At 46.1% G+C, this 14689-nt stretch overlaps 2 protein-coding genes across 5 annotated transcripts in view; one reads left to right on the top strand and one right to left on the bottom strand.

Annotated features, from left to right (window-relative positions):
• The window catches only part of TTC7A (tetratricopeptide repeat domain 7A), a 280895-nt gene extending 279126 nt beyond the window's left edge, over window positions 1-1769 (bottom strand). For 2 of the 4 annotated variants that reach the window (XM_065589566.1, XM_065589568.1), the window contains exon 1: window positions 1472-1769. In XM_065589566.1, the coding sequence (XP_065445638.1) occupies window positions 1472-1631 (160 nt within the window). In that variant the 5' untranslated portion in view covers window positions 1632-1769. The remainder of the gene's footprint in view (window positions 1-1471) is intronic. The other 2 variants (XM_005311464.5, XM_065589569.1) reach the window with 1 other exon arrangement.
• A 3253-nt stretch (window positions 1770-5022) lies between these two features.
• Window positions 5023-13166, top strand: MCFD2 (multiple coagulation factor deficiency 2, ER cargo receptor complex subunit). Its single transcript, XM_005311462.5, has 6 exons — window positions 5023-5217; window positions 5433-5680; window positions 6561-6741; window positions 10041-10189; window positions 10830-10989; window positions 11638-13166. The coding sequence occupies exons 4-6, from the start codon at window positions 10047-10049 to the stop codon at window positions 11767-11769; spliced, it is 435 nt and encodes a 144-aa protein (XP_005311519.1). The 5' UTR covers window positions 5023-5217; window positions 5433-5680; window positions 6561-6741; window positions 10041-10046; the 3' UTR covers window positions 11770-13166.
• Window positions 13167-14689: the final 1523 nt, after the last annotated feature.

The following is a 14689-nucleotide window of genomic DNA, read 5'->3' as shown; positions in this document are numbered from 1 at the left end:
TGGGGGTTTGGGGGGGTCAGAAGTTCTGAGGGGGCGGGAAGTGGGAGGGGGCAGATAGGGGGCGGGGGCCAGGGTGTTTGGGGAGGCGCAGCCTTCCCTACCTGACTAGGGTTACCATCTTTTAATTTTTAAAAAGGAGGACACTCCATGGGGACCCGGCCCCGCCCCAACCCCACCCTCAGGCCCGCCCCAACTCTGCCCCCTCCCCTGAACGCTCCGCCCCCTGCTCCTCCCCCGGCCCCGCGGGCCCGACCCCGGCTCCCAGCCCGGCCCGGCCCTGCCCCGCGACCCCGGACCCCGGCCCGACCCCGCGACCCCGGACCCCGGCCCGACCCCGCGCCCCCGGCCCGGCTCCCGGCCCTGCGACCCCGGCCCGGTACTGCGACCCCGGCTCCCGGCCTGGCCGCGCGCCCGGCTCCCGGCACGGCACCGCGACCCCGGCTCCCGGCACCGCGACCCCGGCTCGGCACCGCCAACCCCAGCCCCAGAGGCCCCGGCCGAGCACCGCCGAGCCCTCTGTCCCTCCCAATTTTCCCGGACATGTCCGGCTTTGGGGGATTTCCCCCCGGACGGGGATTTGAGCCCCCAAAAGCCGGACATGTCCGGGAAAATCCGGACGTATGGTAACCCTATACCTGACCCTCCATAGTTTTGCAACCCCAATGTAGCCCTCGGGCCAAAAAGTTTCCCCACCCCTGCTCTAGCATTTCCTTCTATAGGAGGAGTAAACACTTCAGAAGAGATCAGGCTAGCTGCTCAAACCACCCCTATTCAACCTCTTTGGAGCAGGGACTTCATTTATTATATGTTAGTAGAGCACCTAGTACAACAAGGCCCAACTTGGTTGTAGCCTTAAGGCACTACCACAATATGTATGTTTTTGCTCTAATTTTTAAAACTAAGTGAATCTCCACTTGCAAGGGACATATCTTGAGTCAACCAGTACCCAAAGCTGCAAATGAGCTACTCTCCAATTCCCAATTTAGCCATTTCCTGATCAAACCAGCTAAATACGCTGGAGAGCTAGGGGTTCATGGCAAAAAAAAAAAAAAAGGTGGTTACAGATACAAGACACATGTTTTCGGTCTGGCTATCCTTAGAGATTCCCTTAGATCACACTATGCAAACAGGAGACAAACTCCACACACGTACGCTAATGCAGAGGAAAATCCCACAAAACCCATTGCTATCAGCACCCCGCTGGTGAGCTCCACAGGGACCAGGCACGTTTCAGTGGCTGCGGAAAGGACAGTCAGTGCTCGGGAGCATATACACAGGAGCAATGCAGCGTTCAAACAACTAGGGCAGACTGGCTTCACAGCTGTGCACTGCACGCCTGATCGGGGGCTGGGCTCGGCATGGATTAGCAGCGCCGCTGGCTCCAGGGCTGCCCCGCTCGGGCGGCCGGAGAGATTCCCTGTGCACGGGCAGCTCGGAGCCAGGCGGGGATCGCCCGCTCAGCCTCACTCACCGGAGTCCTGCGCGTCCCCGGCCCCTTTCCGCGGGGGGCTGGCCGCTGGCAGCAGCAGTTGCCTCATTAGCTCGGGCAGCCTGTCCCACTGACACTCCGCCCGGCACCTCTCGATCTCCCCCTCCAGCTTCAGGTAAGAATGGGAGCCCTTCGCAGCCATTTTCGCCTTGGTGTCTCCGGTACAACAAGAGGGAAGTCCCAGGCTGGCAGTGCCTGGGGAACAGCAGGGCTCCCCTCCCTGCCTTGAGCATGTGCAGAGATCTCCGCGTGCATGTCGGGAAGTGAAGTTCTAGCTGCAAGCCTTCGCTTAAGCAGCTCCGCTGAGTTCCCACTGCGGGGAAACACCCTCGCGTTAAAGCTTCTGTGTTTGCCTGGGAACAGCTCATCGGTCAGCACCCCTTTCCTTCCCTTCCCTGGTCTGTCTGCTTTCCGCTCAACCACCCTACCAGGGCGCTCTCCGCTTCACTTACTTAGCACTTGGAACATAACAAGCGCTAGGTCTGACTATTATTTAACTCGGAGGCTGGCTCCTCTTCCTTCCCTTTTATTCCCCAAGTAAATCCCTGGACTCAAGAAAGGAGTGTGTGATAAAGGAGGAGTGAGCAGTGCTGAGAGAACAACCGCCGTCTGAGGGTCAATATCCTGAAATAACTAGGCATCTCCATAATAATGAGACAACTGAGGCAAAGAGAAGTGAATAATAATATTGCTTTGCACTTCTACTGTGCTTTGCATCCGAGGATTTCAGTGTCTTTAACAAACATCAATTTATTAAAGGCTGGCAACATCCCTGTGAGGTAAGTATGATATCAGCAACAGAGACAAAAAGATTAAGTGGCTTGTTCCTGATTGCACATCAAGTGCATGGCAGGGCACAGAATCCATCTCTCTCAACTTGCAAAGCTCTGCTTTGCTTGCTACACCCTACTCCTTCCTACCAGAACTCATCCATCAGACTCTGAGGTGAACTCTTTTTATTTCCTTTCACTGGTAATTCCTACTTGAAATCTTTGCATCCCTATTAGTAATCATTTAAAACATATCAGTTATCATCCAAAGCAAGTGTTATGTTATATAAACAGTAATGGTGCTGCTGCTAAATACATCCATCTTCTAGAAATCTAGTGCACGGTCTAAACTGTTTGTCTTCTCTAGGGTTACCATATTTTAAGTGTCCAAAAAGAGGACACTCCACGGGCCCCAGCCCCGCCCCAACTCTGCCCCTTCCCTGCCCCGCCAAACTCCGCCCCCTCCCCTGGATGCTTCGCCCCCTGCCCCTTCCCCTCCCCTGCTTCCCGCGAACATTTGATTTGCGGGAAGCCAGAAGCAGCAGGCAAGCTGGGGCGGGGGGGCGCGAGGACGCGCGGCCCTGGCCCCAGCGTCTCCTGCCCGGCTTGGCTCGGGCCCCGCACCGCTGGCCCCCGGCCCCGCACCGCCGGCCCCCGACCCCGGCCCCGAGCACCGCCAGCCCCGGCCTAGCCCCCGGCCGAGCACCGCCCGGCCCGGCCCAGCACCCCTAGCCGGCCCCAGCCCGGCCCCCGGCCGAACACAGCCGGCCCCGGGCCCCGCACCGCCGGCTCTGGCCCCGGCCGAGCACCCCGGCTCCCGGCTCCGCACCGCAGGCTCCAGCCCGACCCCTGGCTGAACACCGCCGGCCCCGGGCTGAACACCGCCAGCTCCAGGCCCCGCACCGCCGGCTCCGGTCCCGGCCCCCAGCCAAGCACCCCCGGCCCGGCCCTGGCCCAGCAGCCCTGGCCGGCCCCAGCCCGGCCCCCGGCCGAACACAGCCGGCCCCAGGCCCCGCACCGCCAGCTCCGGCCCCGGCGGCTCCGGTCCAGGCCCGCGGCCAAACACCGTCGGCCCCGCACCACCGGCTCCGGGCCCCGGCCCCACACCGCACCGCCGGCCCCGGCGGCTCTGGCCGAGCACTGCCAGCCCCAGCGGCTTTGGCCCCCGGCCGAGCACCGCTGGTCCCTCCCTCCCTATTTTCCCGGACATATCCGGCTTTTTTTTTCACAAGTATATTTCCCATCCAGGGTTTTTTCCATGGCAGATTCTGGTCTAAACTTATTAGTCTAGATACTTCATTGCCTAGCAAACATGAACAATTTTCTAGTTAATATTTTTATACAGAAATGCATATTAACTATATTGAGACATATGTTAATTAAAATTGTGAGCGAAAGTTTGGCTATGTTGAAGTCAATGGCAAAACTCCAAGTGACTTCAGTGGACGAGGACTTCACCCAGTAAATTGACATGGCTACATGGATCTAGAGGTTGTCCTGAATCAGGGTGCAAGGATGCTATGCAACTCTTACCTCACAACTGTAAAGTTTTCAGGAATGATACAGTTTGCACCCAGATTTGTTACACCCGACAGAACCACTCCCACAACAAACATGGCTGCCTCAACTTCTCATTTTCTGACAGTTAAAACCAAACATTTAAAATCCAACAGTATTTTAAAAAACACTGTATCTGTTGATTAACTACTTCAGTATAATGAGTACTTTCTGAGTATTCTGTTCTCCCAGTAATGTGTGTGTTCTGGACTAAAAAATCTTAAACTCTTGAGGTCTATTTCACTCCGGAAGTGGTTATTAACTTGAAAACAGGAAGCACCCGTAATGTATCTAGTACTGAAAGTTTAAACATAAGAACCAATAGACAATTTAACAATGTGGGGAAAGAGAGGTAGAAAGAGAATGGATAGAAGGAACAGAGTGGACAGAGATATTTTCTAGAAGATATTGCTAGCCACAAAATATTACATAGGGGTCCCTAAAGGAACTTACCGATTTCATAAATTGTGATGAACCAAAAGGAAATAAAACAGCATGTCATTTTTGAAACCCAAAATTGTCTCAGTCTTGCTGTACTAAGAAGGAAATACCTATGGTGTGGAATATCTCTAGGCACATAAGATGAAATGTACTTTCTTTTAATACTTCTCAAACTCCTACATATGTACTAGGTAAAATATTTTCAGACATATAGAATGTTGCATTGAGCATTTAACTGGTTTACAAAAAATTAGGATAGCAAGTCTGGCAGAGCTTAAATGTTTGAATGAGCATCCATACCAAATCTCTAACCCTCTTGGGGTTCATCCATCACTAAGGGGTCTTAATGGTCATCCAGATTTACACTGTCATTCCAATGCAAACTGATTTCAGTGGTTCTTCCAAAAATTAAGAAACTTTCCTGTCAAGAACAAGTTCATCAAAAGTGGTGCTATTGTGATGCTGGTAGACCAGGTGCTAGCTCATATGAAGGTCCCCATGTCTCCATTGAACAACTGACACATACATAGCTGGAATTAGTCTGACTCAGCTGTGTGTTAGTATTGTTAAAACAGGTATTAGAATTCTAAGAATGTGTTTAGTGTTTAGACTTTATGCAATGCTTGTATGTTGCTGCATGCATTAATCTCACTTATAACATTAAACTCACATGATAAGGTAATATTTCAGTATTTACATTGTAAGCCTCTAGATCACCTCTCAGGTGAGAGACATTAACTAGTGTAAAGTGCTGATCTCCTACAGAAGGTGTTACTTCCTAGCGGACAAGGAAGGTCTATCGACAACAGATGGACTAGAGGACAAAAAACTTTGTTGTTTACTCTCTCCTGCCCCAAAACATGAAGATGAGTCTTGCAAGTGAATTCCTCCCATCAGCTGAGTTTGCAGCTTTAAACAGAAGGGGAAAGATGGACTAAAACCCCCAAACAAGGAGGAACTGTATCTTTATGCTGTTTGGACTCAGGGCAACAGGAATTACTAGGCATAAACAAAAGATCCCCAGTGCTTAGCCTGGGTTAGCTCTAAAGTGCTTGCTTATCATAGAAACTTACATTACTTTGGAAACTTAAGATTGTAATTCATTTTTGTATGTATGTTTACCTGCTTATCCTTGTAAAAACTCTCATTTCATTTTCCTATATATCTTTACATAGTCTATTATAGGACTGGCTACAAGCATTGTCTTTGGTCTGAGCAGGGCCGGCTCCAGGTACCAGCTTAACAAGCTCTAGGAGCAAAGGACCTGCCGCTGAACTGCCGCTGCTGATCGCGGCTTTTTTTTTCCCAATTGCCGCCGCCGGTCGCAATTGCGATCGCGGCTTTTTGTTTGTTTGTTTGTTTGGGGCGGCAGAAATGCTGGAGCCGGCCCTGAGTCTGAGAACTAAAGTGCAACTGACCTGGGGTAAGTGACTGATCTTTTAGGACATGGGGGTAACCTGAATATTGCTGTGATCCTTGGTAAGGGACCATCTATCCCCAAAACAGAGGCACTCCAACCTTCACCCACAAACCAAACCCACTTGCTGTGACAGGAGGAGCTGTCCCACTCAGTAGATGATGCAGATGTTTAAACTATGGCTGTATATGCCCTGCTGGGCATGGCAGGGCTTTGCAGGCTTGGTACCCCCTTGCTGGGGCTGGGATGTAAATGGTCATACTCTCCTGTTGCAGATGGTCACCCCGCTCCATTCCAACATGCCTTGCCCAGCACTGCAGTCGTTACCAAGCAGAGCCTGCCTACAAAACTGGAACAAACAAAGAATGTTCTTCTTTTATGGGTGTTTCAATGGAATTTTTCAAACTGGGCTGTGCACAGTGACGCCCCCGTCTCATGTGTGGCAACAGTGTGACAAGCAGAGCTGGGCTTCTACCACTCTAGGCTTCCCGAAGACTCAGACGGCCGCTGGACCAGGCTGGCCTGGGACACCTTGGGGGGGATGGGGACCCACCACCAGGCCTGCTGGCAGAGTGGCCCAAGAGGGCTCAGGACAAGTCAGTGCCCAGGGTCAGGTGGCTCCCACAGGATCACACCCCCGGACTCGCTGATGCCAAGCCCCACCCCCGTTATACACAGCCCCGCCCACTTGACCACAAGCAGCATTGCTGGGGGGAGGTGCAGAGACAGGAGGAGGCCGGGGGGGAGGAGTCACAGTGGGAAAGGGCGGGAGGGATGGAGTCACGGAGGAGGCGGGGCACACGGGAGGGGGCGTGTCATGCCGAGCACCTGACTCCTCCCCGCTCCCCACCTGTCCCTTTGTTTTCGTTACACGTGGAATTTCCAGGAGTCGTGACGTTCCCCCAGCCTGGGCAGATGGAAGCCAATGGGCGGCAGGGGGCGTGGCAAGACGCGAGCGTGCGTCGGGTCAAAGATGAACCTGGGGATGGTGGCTGACCTGGCCCAATCCCGCTCGCACCTGCCTGTGACTTCGCGCCCTGTCCTGGGACATTGTAGCTGCGTAGCCGGTGAGTGCGGGGCCGTTCCTCACATTGCGGGGAGTCATGCTTGGAGGGGGCTGGAGGAGCCGCCACAGCCCCACCGCTCAGAGGCGGGGACCGACGCTGGCCGGGCTGAGCTCGGCTGCGATGAGTTTGTGACCGGCCGGCGGAGCCGGGGCAGCCGCAGGCGGTGTCAGCGGCAGGGGATAGGAACCTGCCTCTGCCCGCCCGCTCCCGGTGGTCTCCCGCGCTGGGTGCCCCCCACATCGGGCAAGACGTTGTCACGGGGCGAGAGGCGCGGAGGGAGCCAGCCCAAGTGACTCGCCCAGGATCCGTGGCGGAGGCTTGGTCACGCGAGGCTCAGCCCCGTGTTCTGTCCCCTGCCGCCGGGGGGCAGGAGGAGGGCAGGCGGCAGGGGCCGTGACGTGGTGGGGTGTTTGGGGGTGTCTAGTAGCAGGCGTAGGGCTAGGGTAACACGTAGATGGAAACGTGCCGTGGCGTTGCCTTTTGCCCCTGACAGCGAAAGCAATTAACTGAAATGAATGAATAATCCTGCAGTCACTGCTCACGTGCCCCCTGGTCACTTTTCCTGCTAATCGTTTGTAAATTGTAGTGAGGTTGAGTAGTGGTGCTATAGTTTTATTTTTTTACAAAGCTTCAACTCATTAAGGTGAACGTCCGGATTTCAGTACATTTTAAACTAAGATGTTCTAAATTGGTATGTCCCTTTCAAGCTAGCAGTAGCAGATGTTCAGGGTTCTCTGTCAAATTCTCTGCTGGTGTAAGTGAATTGAAGTCAGGGGAGTTATGTCTGCAGAAAACTTGGTCCTTTTTTATCCTCAGTTTACAGCTGGGGAAACTGAAGCAGAGAATTTGAGAGTTGCCATATATCGTGTAGTGAATCAGTGGCAGAGGTGACAACAGAACTCAGGCTTTCCTGGACCCTACTTCTTGTCTAAACAAAAGTTGATCTTGTTTAACTGAAGGTGGTTTTATTTGTTTTTAAACCTTTGTGGACACTCTTATTTCAATATAAAAATTACTTATTTCAGTTTAACTGTTCCTGAGTGCCAGAAACTAAACAAATCAGTCACCTGTATACCTAAATAATAGTTTGCACTAGTGTAAAGTATAACAGTTTATATTCACACCTTTTGTAATACTGGTGCAAGTTTCTCATGGAGAGAAGCCCTTAGAAACCACTGAGGCAAAAATGAAATTAATCATTTATTGAACAGTGTGTGAATATGGGGGTTTTCCACCAGTTTAACTAAGGCCATGTCTACACTAGAGAGCTTACAGCGGCACAGCTGTACCGATACAGTGGCACCGCTGTAAGATCTCCTGTGTAGCCACTCTATCCCGATGGGATAGTGCTCTCCTGTCGATATAATTAAACCACCACCGATGAGTGGCGGTAGCTATGTTGGTGGGAGAGCATCTCCTGCCAACATTGCGCTGTCCGCACCGTTGCTTCTGTTGGTGTAACTTGTGTCACTTAAGAGGGTGGGTTTTTTCACACCCCTGAGCAGCGTAAGTTATATCGACAAAAGTGCTAGTGTAGATATAGCCTTAATCTTAGTTTTAAAACAGTTTTAAATTAAACCAGTGCAACTTTCTCATCTAGATAAAGCCTCTGACCATGCTGCCGCTCTAACCTGTAACTTTTTTCAGTCCAAACACAATTGGCTAAATGATTTGCTGCTGTGCTATTTTACGTGTCTATGTTCTTTCAAAATGCTGTTGTACATGTGGCACCACTGGAGTGCTGTCTTGCCTTGTACACCAGATACAGACGGTCCATTATACCAGTTAATGAATTGCAGTCTTAAGGATTGTGGGATTTGTTCTAAACAGAACGATTCAGTTCACCTTTCAATGAGCAATTATGGTGACTATGTTAGAGTGTCCCGATGAAAAGGTGTCTTTTTTTTCCTTGCTGTTTTTTCTGTTATCAAAGACAAAGAAGATGGTGCAGGGGACTTGTGAAGAAATATTTGATCCATTCCAAATGCCTAGTTAATAAAACTAATATTTTCATAAGTTATGCAAACTCTGTGTAGCATCCTGGCAGTAGGCCATAGAGTTGTGAAAGCTGCCATTAGTATATGCATCTCTGGAACTACTAGCTGACCTGCTACTGCAGCTCAAAGTGATAGCAAACCTTCTGACAAACAAATAGTAACAGCAAACGGGTAAATATCACTTTGTACTTCTATTTTAGTCCTGATTTGTTACAGGCATTGACTGTTCAGGGACCTTTCTGAAAAAGTAGATCAGTGTTGTTTCATGGTAGTGTTCATCTTTATAATTTTTGTCTTAGTTCTTATTAATACATTCTGCCACTTAAAGCCATGTATCAAGCACTTATTTTGCTTTCACCTATATTAAATTCCATTAGTTATGTCATGATTTTAATGATTTATACTTTTTCATGAGAAAGCAACACTGAGTGCCAAGTGTTTCAATAGTGTATCAAATTTTTATACACTAAGTACATATTATATCTCATAGCAAAATACTGGAAACATCACCCTAGACTTTGGGTAGTGGCACTACACTTTCAAAATAGCCACTTTGTCACTGAACAGAGACACAAAAGAATTGAAACAAAGACTACAATAACATATGAACTCTAAATAATTTTATAATGCACTGTTGTATTAATGAACCTTATTAACCAGCTTAATAAAATTTAGCTTTGACTGTTGTAATTCTATCAGTTTAAAAAAATCTGATTCGATAGATGTCTGTTCTAGTTTTAAACTGGTCTCTGAGCATTTCCACTGCTGCTTTTTTTTTTTTTTTTTTTTTTAATATTTCCAGTAGTGTTTATGATGTCGTGCAACACCTTTATTCAAACCTAAGAAAGGAGACCTACTCCGACTAATTGAGATTTTAAGAAAATACTGTAAAATGCATTTAGGTGAAGTTGCTATGGCTGTTTGACTAGAAGACATTTACAGAGTCACAAGTAACTGTTGTGGCTTTGGCTTCTGGAAAGATTAGCAGCTGCATATTCCCAACCTGAAAATGTAGTTTCTGAGAATTATCCCAGATGTTTTTTTTTAATTGGCTTTTGAGAGACTGAAGAAATTCTTGGTTGCAGCCCTTCTGTTTTTTGCTGCGGAAAGTACTAGACATTACACCCAGTTTTATAGCCTAGCGCAAAAAGTGTGCTTTAAGTAGTATTAATGAAAAATATAGTTGCATCCTACAAATTATTAGGGATTTTATATGCCCATTATGTTCATCACATTGAAAATCTTTCATTTGATTGAGTGTATTTTTCATATGTATTAATGTATATATTTTCCTCTTGCTAGGAGATCATGATGGTGTCAAGGATGTTTAGCGTATATTTGCTATTCTGCCTAGTGTCTGCATTCTTGATCTCCTCTGTAGCTGAGGAGCATGCAGAGGAGAGTCATCAAGCAAATATTCGCCTTGATAAGAACCTAGTACAAGACAAAGAGTATGTATTTTGCATTCTGTAAATGTAAACTTGTATTGCTCAATGATTCACTTTGAACTTGGAGACTCCAGTATACTGTGGGACTCAGGGGCCTGGTAGCCCTGTCTACACAGTATGGAGAATCTCTTAGCCAGACACACTGTTATTCTTTACACACTGTTATTCCTTGTATGTACTGGTCACGGAAAACATTCTGGGGGGGAAGTGTGTATTATGAACACTTACAGGGTAAGAGTCTCATCCCCTCTCCTCTTTACAGTGGATAGAAGAGCCAGATCATCATAAAAGGGCCCTAAAAGCTGATGGTAGGGGAGGATTCACCCAGTACAGGTTGTGTGGAAGACAGTCATAAGGAGATAGCCTTGGGAGGCTTCTGTAAGTTAGACAGGACTAGCACTGTCTAAATTATATCAGAGATTTCTCTAGCCCTTGTAGCATATCAGGATCAAGAGGGCACAATGGTGGCTTAAAACCACCATACACTCGCAGACCAGGGGGAGAGAAGTTCTGTGCCACATATCTAAGAGACTCAACACAGAATCTCACCCAAAGTGTTGTAGACTATTTCCCTGATCAAAGAACAGTTAAATATAAACAGGCCTTTAAATATTAACTAGCTGGCATTATTTTCTATTTTCAGCCACATCATGGAACACTTAGAAGGTGTAATTGACAAACCAGAATCTGAGATGTCCCCACAGGAGTTGCAGCTCCATTACTTCAAAATGCATGATTATGATGGCAATAATTTGCTTGATGGATTAGAACTTGCCACTGCTATATCACATGTACATAAAGAGGTGAGCAGTATTTATAACAGCCCATATGGCTCTTCAAAATAATGCGTTCTCAAAAGTAGTTCCAATGAGAACATATATTTTCTGTGTAGTCAGATTTTCTATAATATCAGTCTTGTTTTTTGTTTGTTTGTTTTGTTTTGTTTTTATAAAAGTACTAAGTAAACCATATCTGTAACTTTACAATCAGTGCTCCAGAAAGGCCCTATCCTAGCTTAGACATTGTGGCCTGCTAGGGTGAATGTGGCCTGCAAGAGCATGATGACTATGCAGAGGAGAGAACAGCCTAGAGGGCAGGGGTAGAAAGGGGAGTTACTAGCTGTGTGGCCAGTATGTTGCAGTGCTGTTGTGATCATGCCTCTTTGCTGCAAGTCTGTTTCTCAACCTCTTCAGGTTGGCAGCCCCTTCTTTGAAGTCAAATATTTTCAAAACCCCCTTACACCTACTATAAAAGTATCTGTTATAGATAAGCGTGTTTGTGTGTACTTGTTTTAAGAGAGTGATAGAGAATATTTGACCTTGAAGGATCACTGTGTATGTGGATTGAGGGAGCCAGATATTCTTTGCTTTAGATGTAATACAACTTTCAGCCTTCTATGACACCGCAACCCACTGATTGAGAAACTGCTGTAACTAATATCTTTCTCGTAGGAAGGTGGTGAACACTCCCAGGCACTGAAAGAAGAAGAGTTAATTAATCTAATTGATGATGTCTTACGAGATGATGACAAAAATAACGATGGATACATTGATTATGCTGAGTTTGCAAAATCACTGGAATGAGAGGGTTTTTTTTTTTAATTTCTTCTAGTTGTATGCAAATGTGACCCAGTATAATGTGACTTATTACAGTCTATTATAAACTAATTGTACAAACCACCCTCTGTGCTGCAGTATTCATGGTAGGAAGGTATGTTCTTATTACACTCTAATTCTTTAGGTTGAAATATGTGTGTTAGTGAGGAAAGAACACTACATAAATCAGAAGTGATGGAATTACACTTGACTAAAAGTATCTAGCTATCAAAATCTTGAAAGTGCTAATATGAAAAATTACTAATTACATATGATTCAGCATCAGTTGGCAAACTAGTTTACATTCCTAGCATAAGGATAGTGAGAAAATAGACTATTTTCCTCTATCAGTTAAGAGTACTAATTTAGAAAATGCCTGAAAGCAAGAAAATGTGAACATGTGACTGTAGCGCTCCTTTACAAGAAATATTCTTCCTAGATCCACATTGAACATAGAACTTACCAAAAATAAAACTTGTATATAAGTACAAAAATTCAAAACATAGAAATGGTAAGATAAAACAAGATTGTTGAATGTGGTTTATGCTTGAACTTTAAATGACAATACCCTACGGAGTTCAATTCTTTCCAAAAATAAATTATATTTTTAATTGTATTTACTGGCATACCCATTTATATTTTTCAACTTCTTCCCATAGGTCAGGTTTTTCTATAGGTAGTACTTTACTGGATTTTTCTCTACCCTAAATGGTCTTTTTAAGAAAACATAAGTATTTTTTATTACATTTAATGCTGTAGCATTTAATAGAATAGTTTCTGAAAATTCATTTTGAAGTTCATGTTATCAAACTGGTTTAATAAAACACTTCTGTTTAGTTTTTTCTATACCATGGACTGCTCTTATGTTATAGTATTATTCAGCACAACAGTATAATCTAAGATGGTAATACTGCATTGTTAAGGTTCATATTGATGTATCTTGACACACTATGGTGTTATTTTTAGAAAAAATATAAAGTATTTCATTACTAACACTTTGAACAGCTTAAAGATACTTGAATTATTTGCTTACGAAAATGGTCGTAGGAGTATTTTCAATGTTTTGGTTCAACAAGACTCAAGTCAAGCAGATTTAAGTACAGAAGTGATGTGCTGCTGCTTTTTTGACACTGTCTTAAGTGTAGCTTAAAAATCTTAATGCATCAAGCAATTAGGTTGATGACAAATCTAAATGCAAGCTTTTCTGTAAAGACACTTTCTGTATAAAACTATTCTTATGAGGAAAAATGCATTTGTAAAGTTTCCTGTTTAAATGTTTGTGCAATGAAAACTGTGGGTCAGATATTCTTGTGATATTTCCTTATTTTGACAGATTTGTATAATGGCTTATGCGGGATATACAAGCAATAAAATTTTGAAGCTGATGCAATAGCTTGAAGTTGAAAGAATAATACAAGAATACTTTCCACTTAAAATTCTTCAGGAGAAAAAAAAAAAATCCATCCAATTCTACCAGCTGAATTTCATTGCTCCCATTATTTGTATTACGGTGGTGCCTAGGGTCCCTAATCATGGAGTAGGACTGCATTGTGCTAGGTGTACAGCATAGAACAAAAAGATGATCTTTCCCCCAAGGAGTTTAAGTATAAGGCAAGAGACCAACAAATAGGGGAAGTATAAGGAAACAATGAGACAGTATTGGTAAGCGTAATAGGTAGTGGCGCTAGCGCACCAGTGCCCTAACCTTGTTTCCCCATGTACCTAAAAAAATATGGAATAAAAACCAGGCTGGGGCTATGTCCATCTTTGCTCAATAAAATCATTATTTCTGGCAGCATGTAGCTTTACAAAGATTCTTATCTTGATAAAATTAATAAGTCGATTCACTTTAGACAATTGAAAAAGGCAAATCTAGTGCCCATCTAGGAGGTCATCTAGTCTAACCCCCTCTTCAAAGCAGGACCAACCCCAACTAAATCATCCCAGCCAGGGCTTTATCAAGCCAGGCCTATAAAACTCTAAGGATAAAGATTCCGCCACCTCCCCAGGTAACCCATTCTAGTACTTCACCACCCTCCTAATGAAAAAGTGTTTCCTAATATCCAACCTAGACCTCCCCCACTGTGACTTGAGACCATTTCTCCTTCATCTGTCACCATTGAAAACAGGCTAGCTCCATCCTCTCCTCATAAGTCATGTGCCCCAACCCCCTAATCATTTTTGTTGTCCTCTGCTGGATTCTCTCCATTTTGTCCATATCCTTTCTGTAGTGCGGGGACCAAAACTGGATGGAATACTCCAGATGTGGCCTCACCAGTGCCGAATAGAGGAGAATAATCACTTCCCTCAATCTGCTGGCAATTCTCCTACTAATGCAGCCCAATATGCCATTAGCCTTCTTGGCAACAAGGGCACACTGTTGACTCATACCCAGCTTCTCGTCCACTGTAACCCCCAGGTCCTTTTCTGCAGAACTGCTGCTGAGCCAGCTTGTAGCAGTGCAGAGGATTCTTCCATCCTAAGTGCAGGATTCTGCACTTGTCCTTGTTGAACCTCATCAGATTTCTTTTGGCCCAGTCCTCCAATTTGTCTAGGTCATTCTGGACCCTATCCCTACCCTCCAGCGTATCTACCTCTCCCCGCAGCTTAGTGTCATCCATGAACTTGCTGAGGGTGCAGTCCATCCCATCATCTAGATCATTAATGAAGATGAACAAAACCGGCCCCAGGACTGACCCCTGGGGCACTCTGTTTGATACTGGCTGCCAACTAGACATCTAGCCATTGATCACTACTGGTTGAGACCGACGATCTAGCCAGCTTTCTATCCACCTTATAGTCCATTCATCCAATCTATACTTTTTTTAATTGCTGGCAAGAATACTGTGGCTTTGCTAAAGTCAAGGTATATCACGTCCACCTCCTTTCCCATTTCCACAGAGCCAGT

This window comes from Chrysemys picta, chromosome 3 (assembly GCF_011386835.1).
Source record: "Chrysemys picta bellii isolate R12L10 chromosome 3, ASM1138683v2, whole genome shotgun sequence".
Lineage (NCBI taxonomy): Eukaryota > Metazoa > Chordata > Testudines > Emydidae > Chrysemys > Chrysemys picta.
Note: the sequence above shows the minus strand (reverse complement) of the source record. Positions and strands in the feature narration are given on the sequence as shown.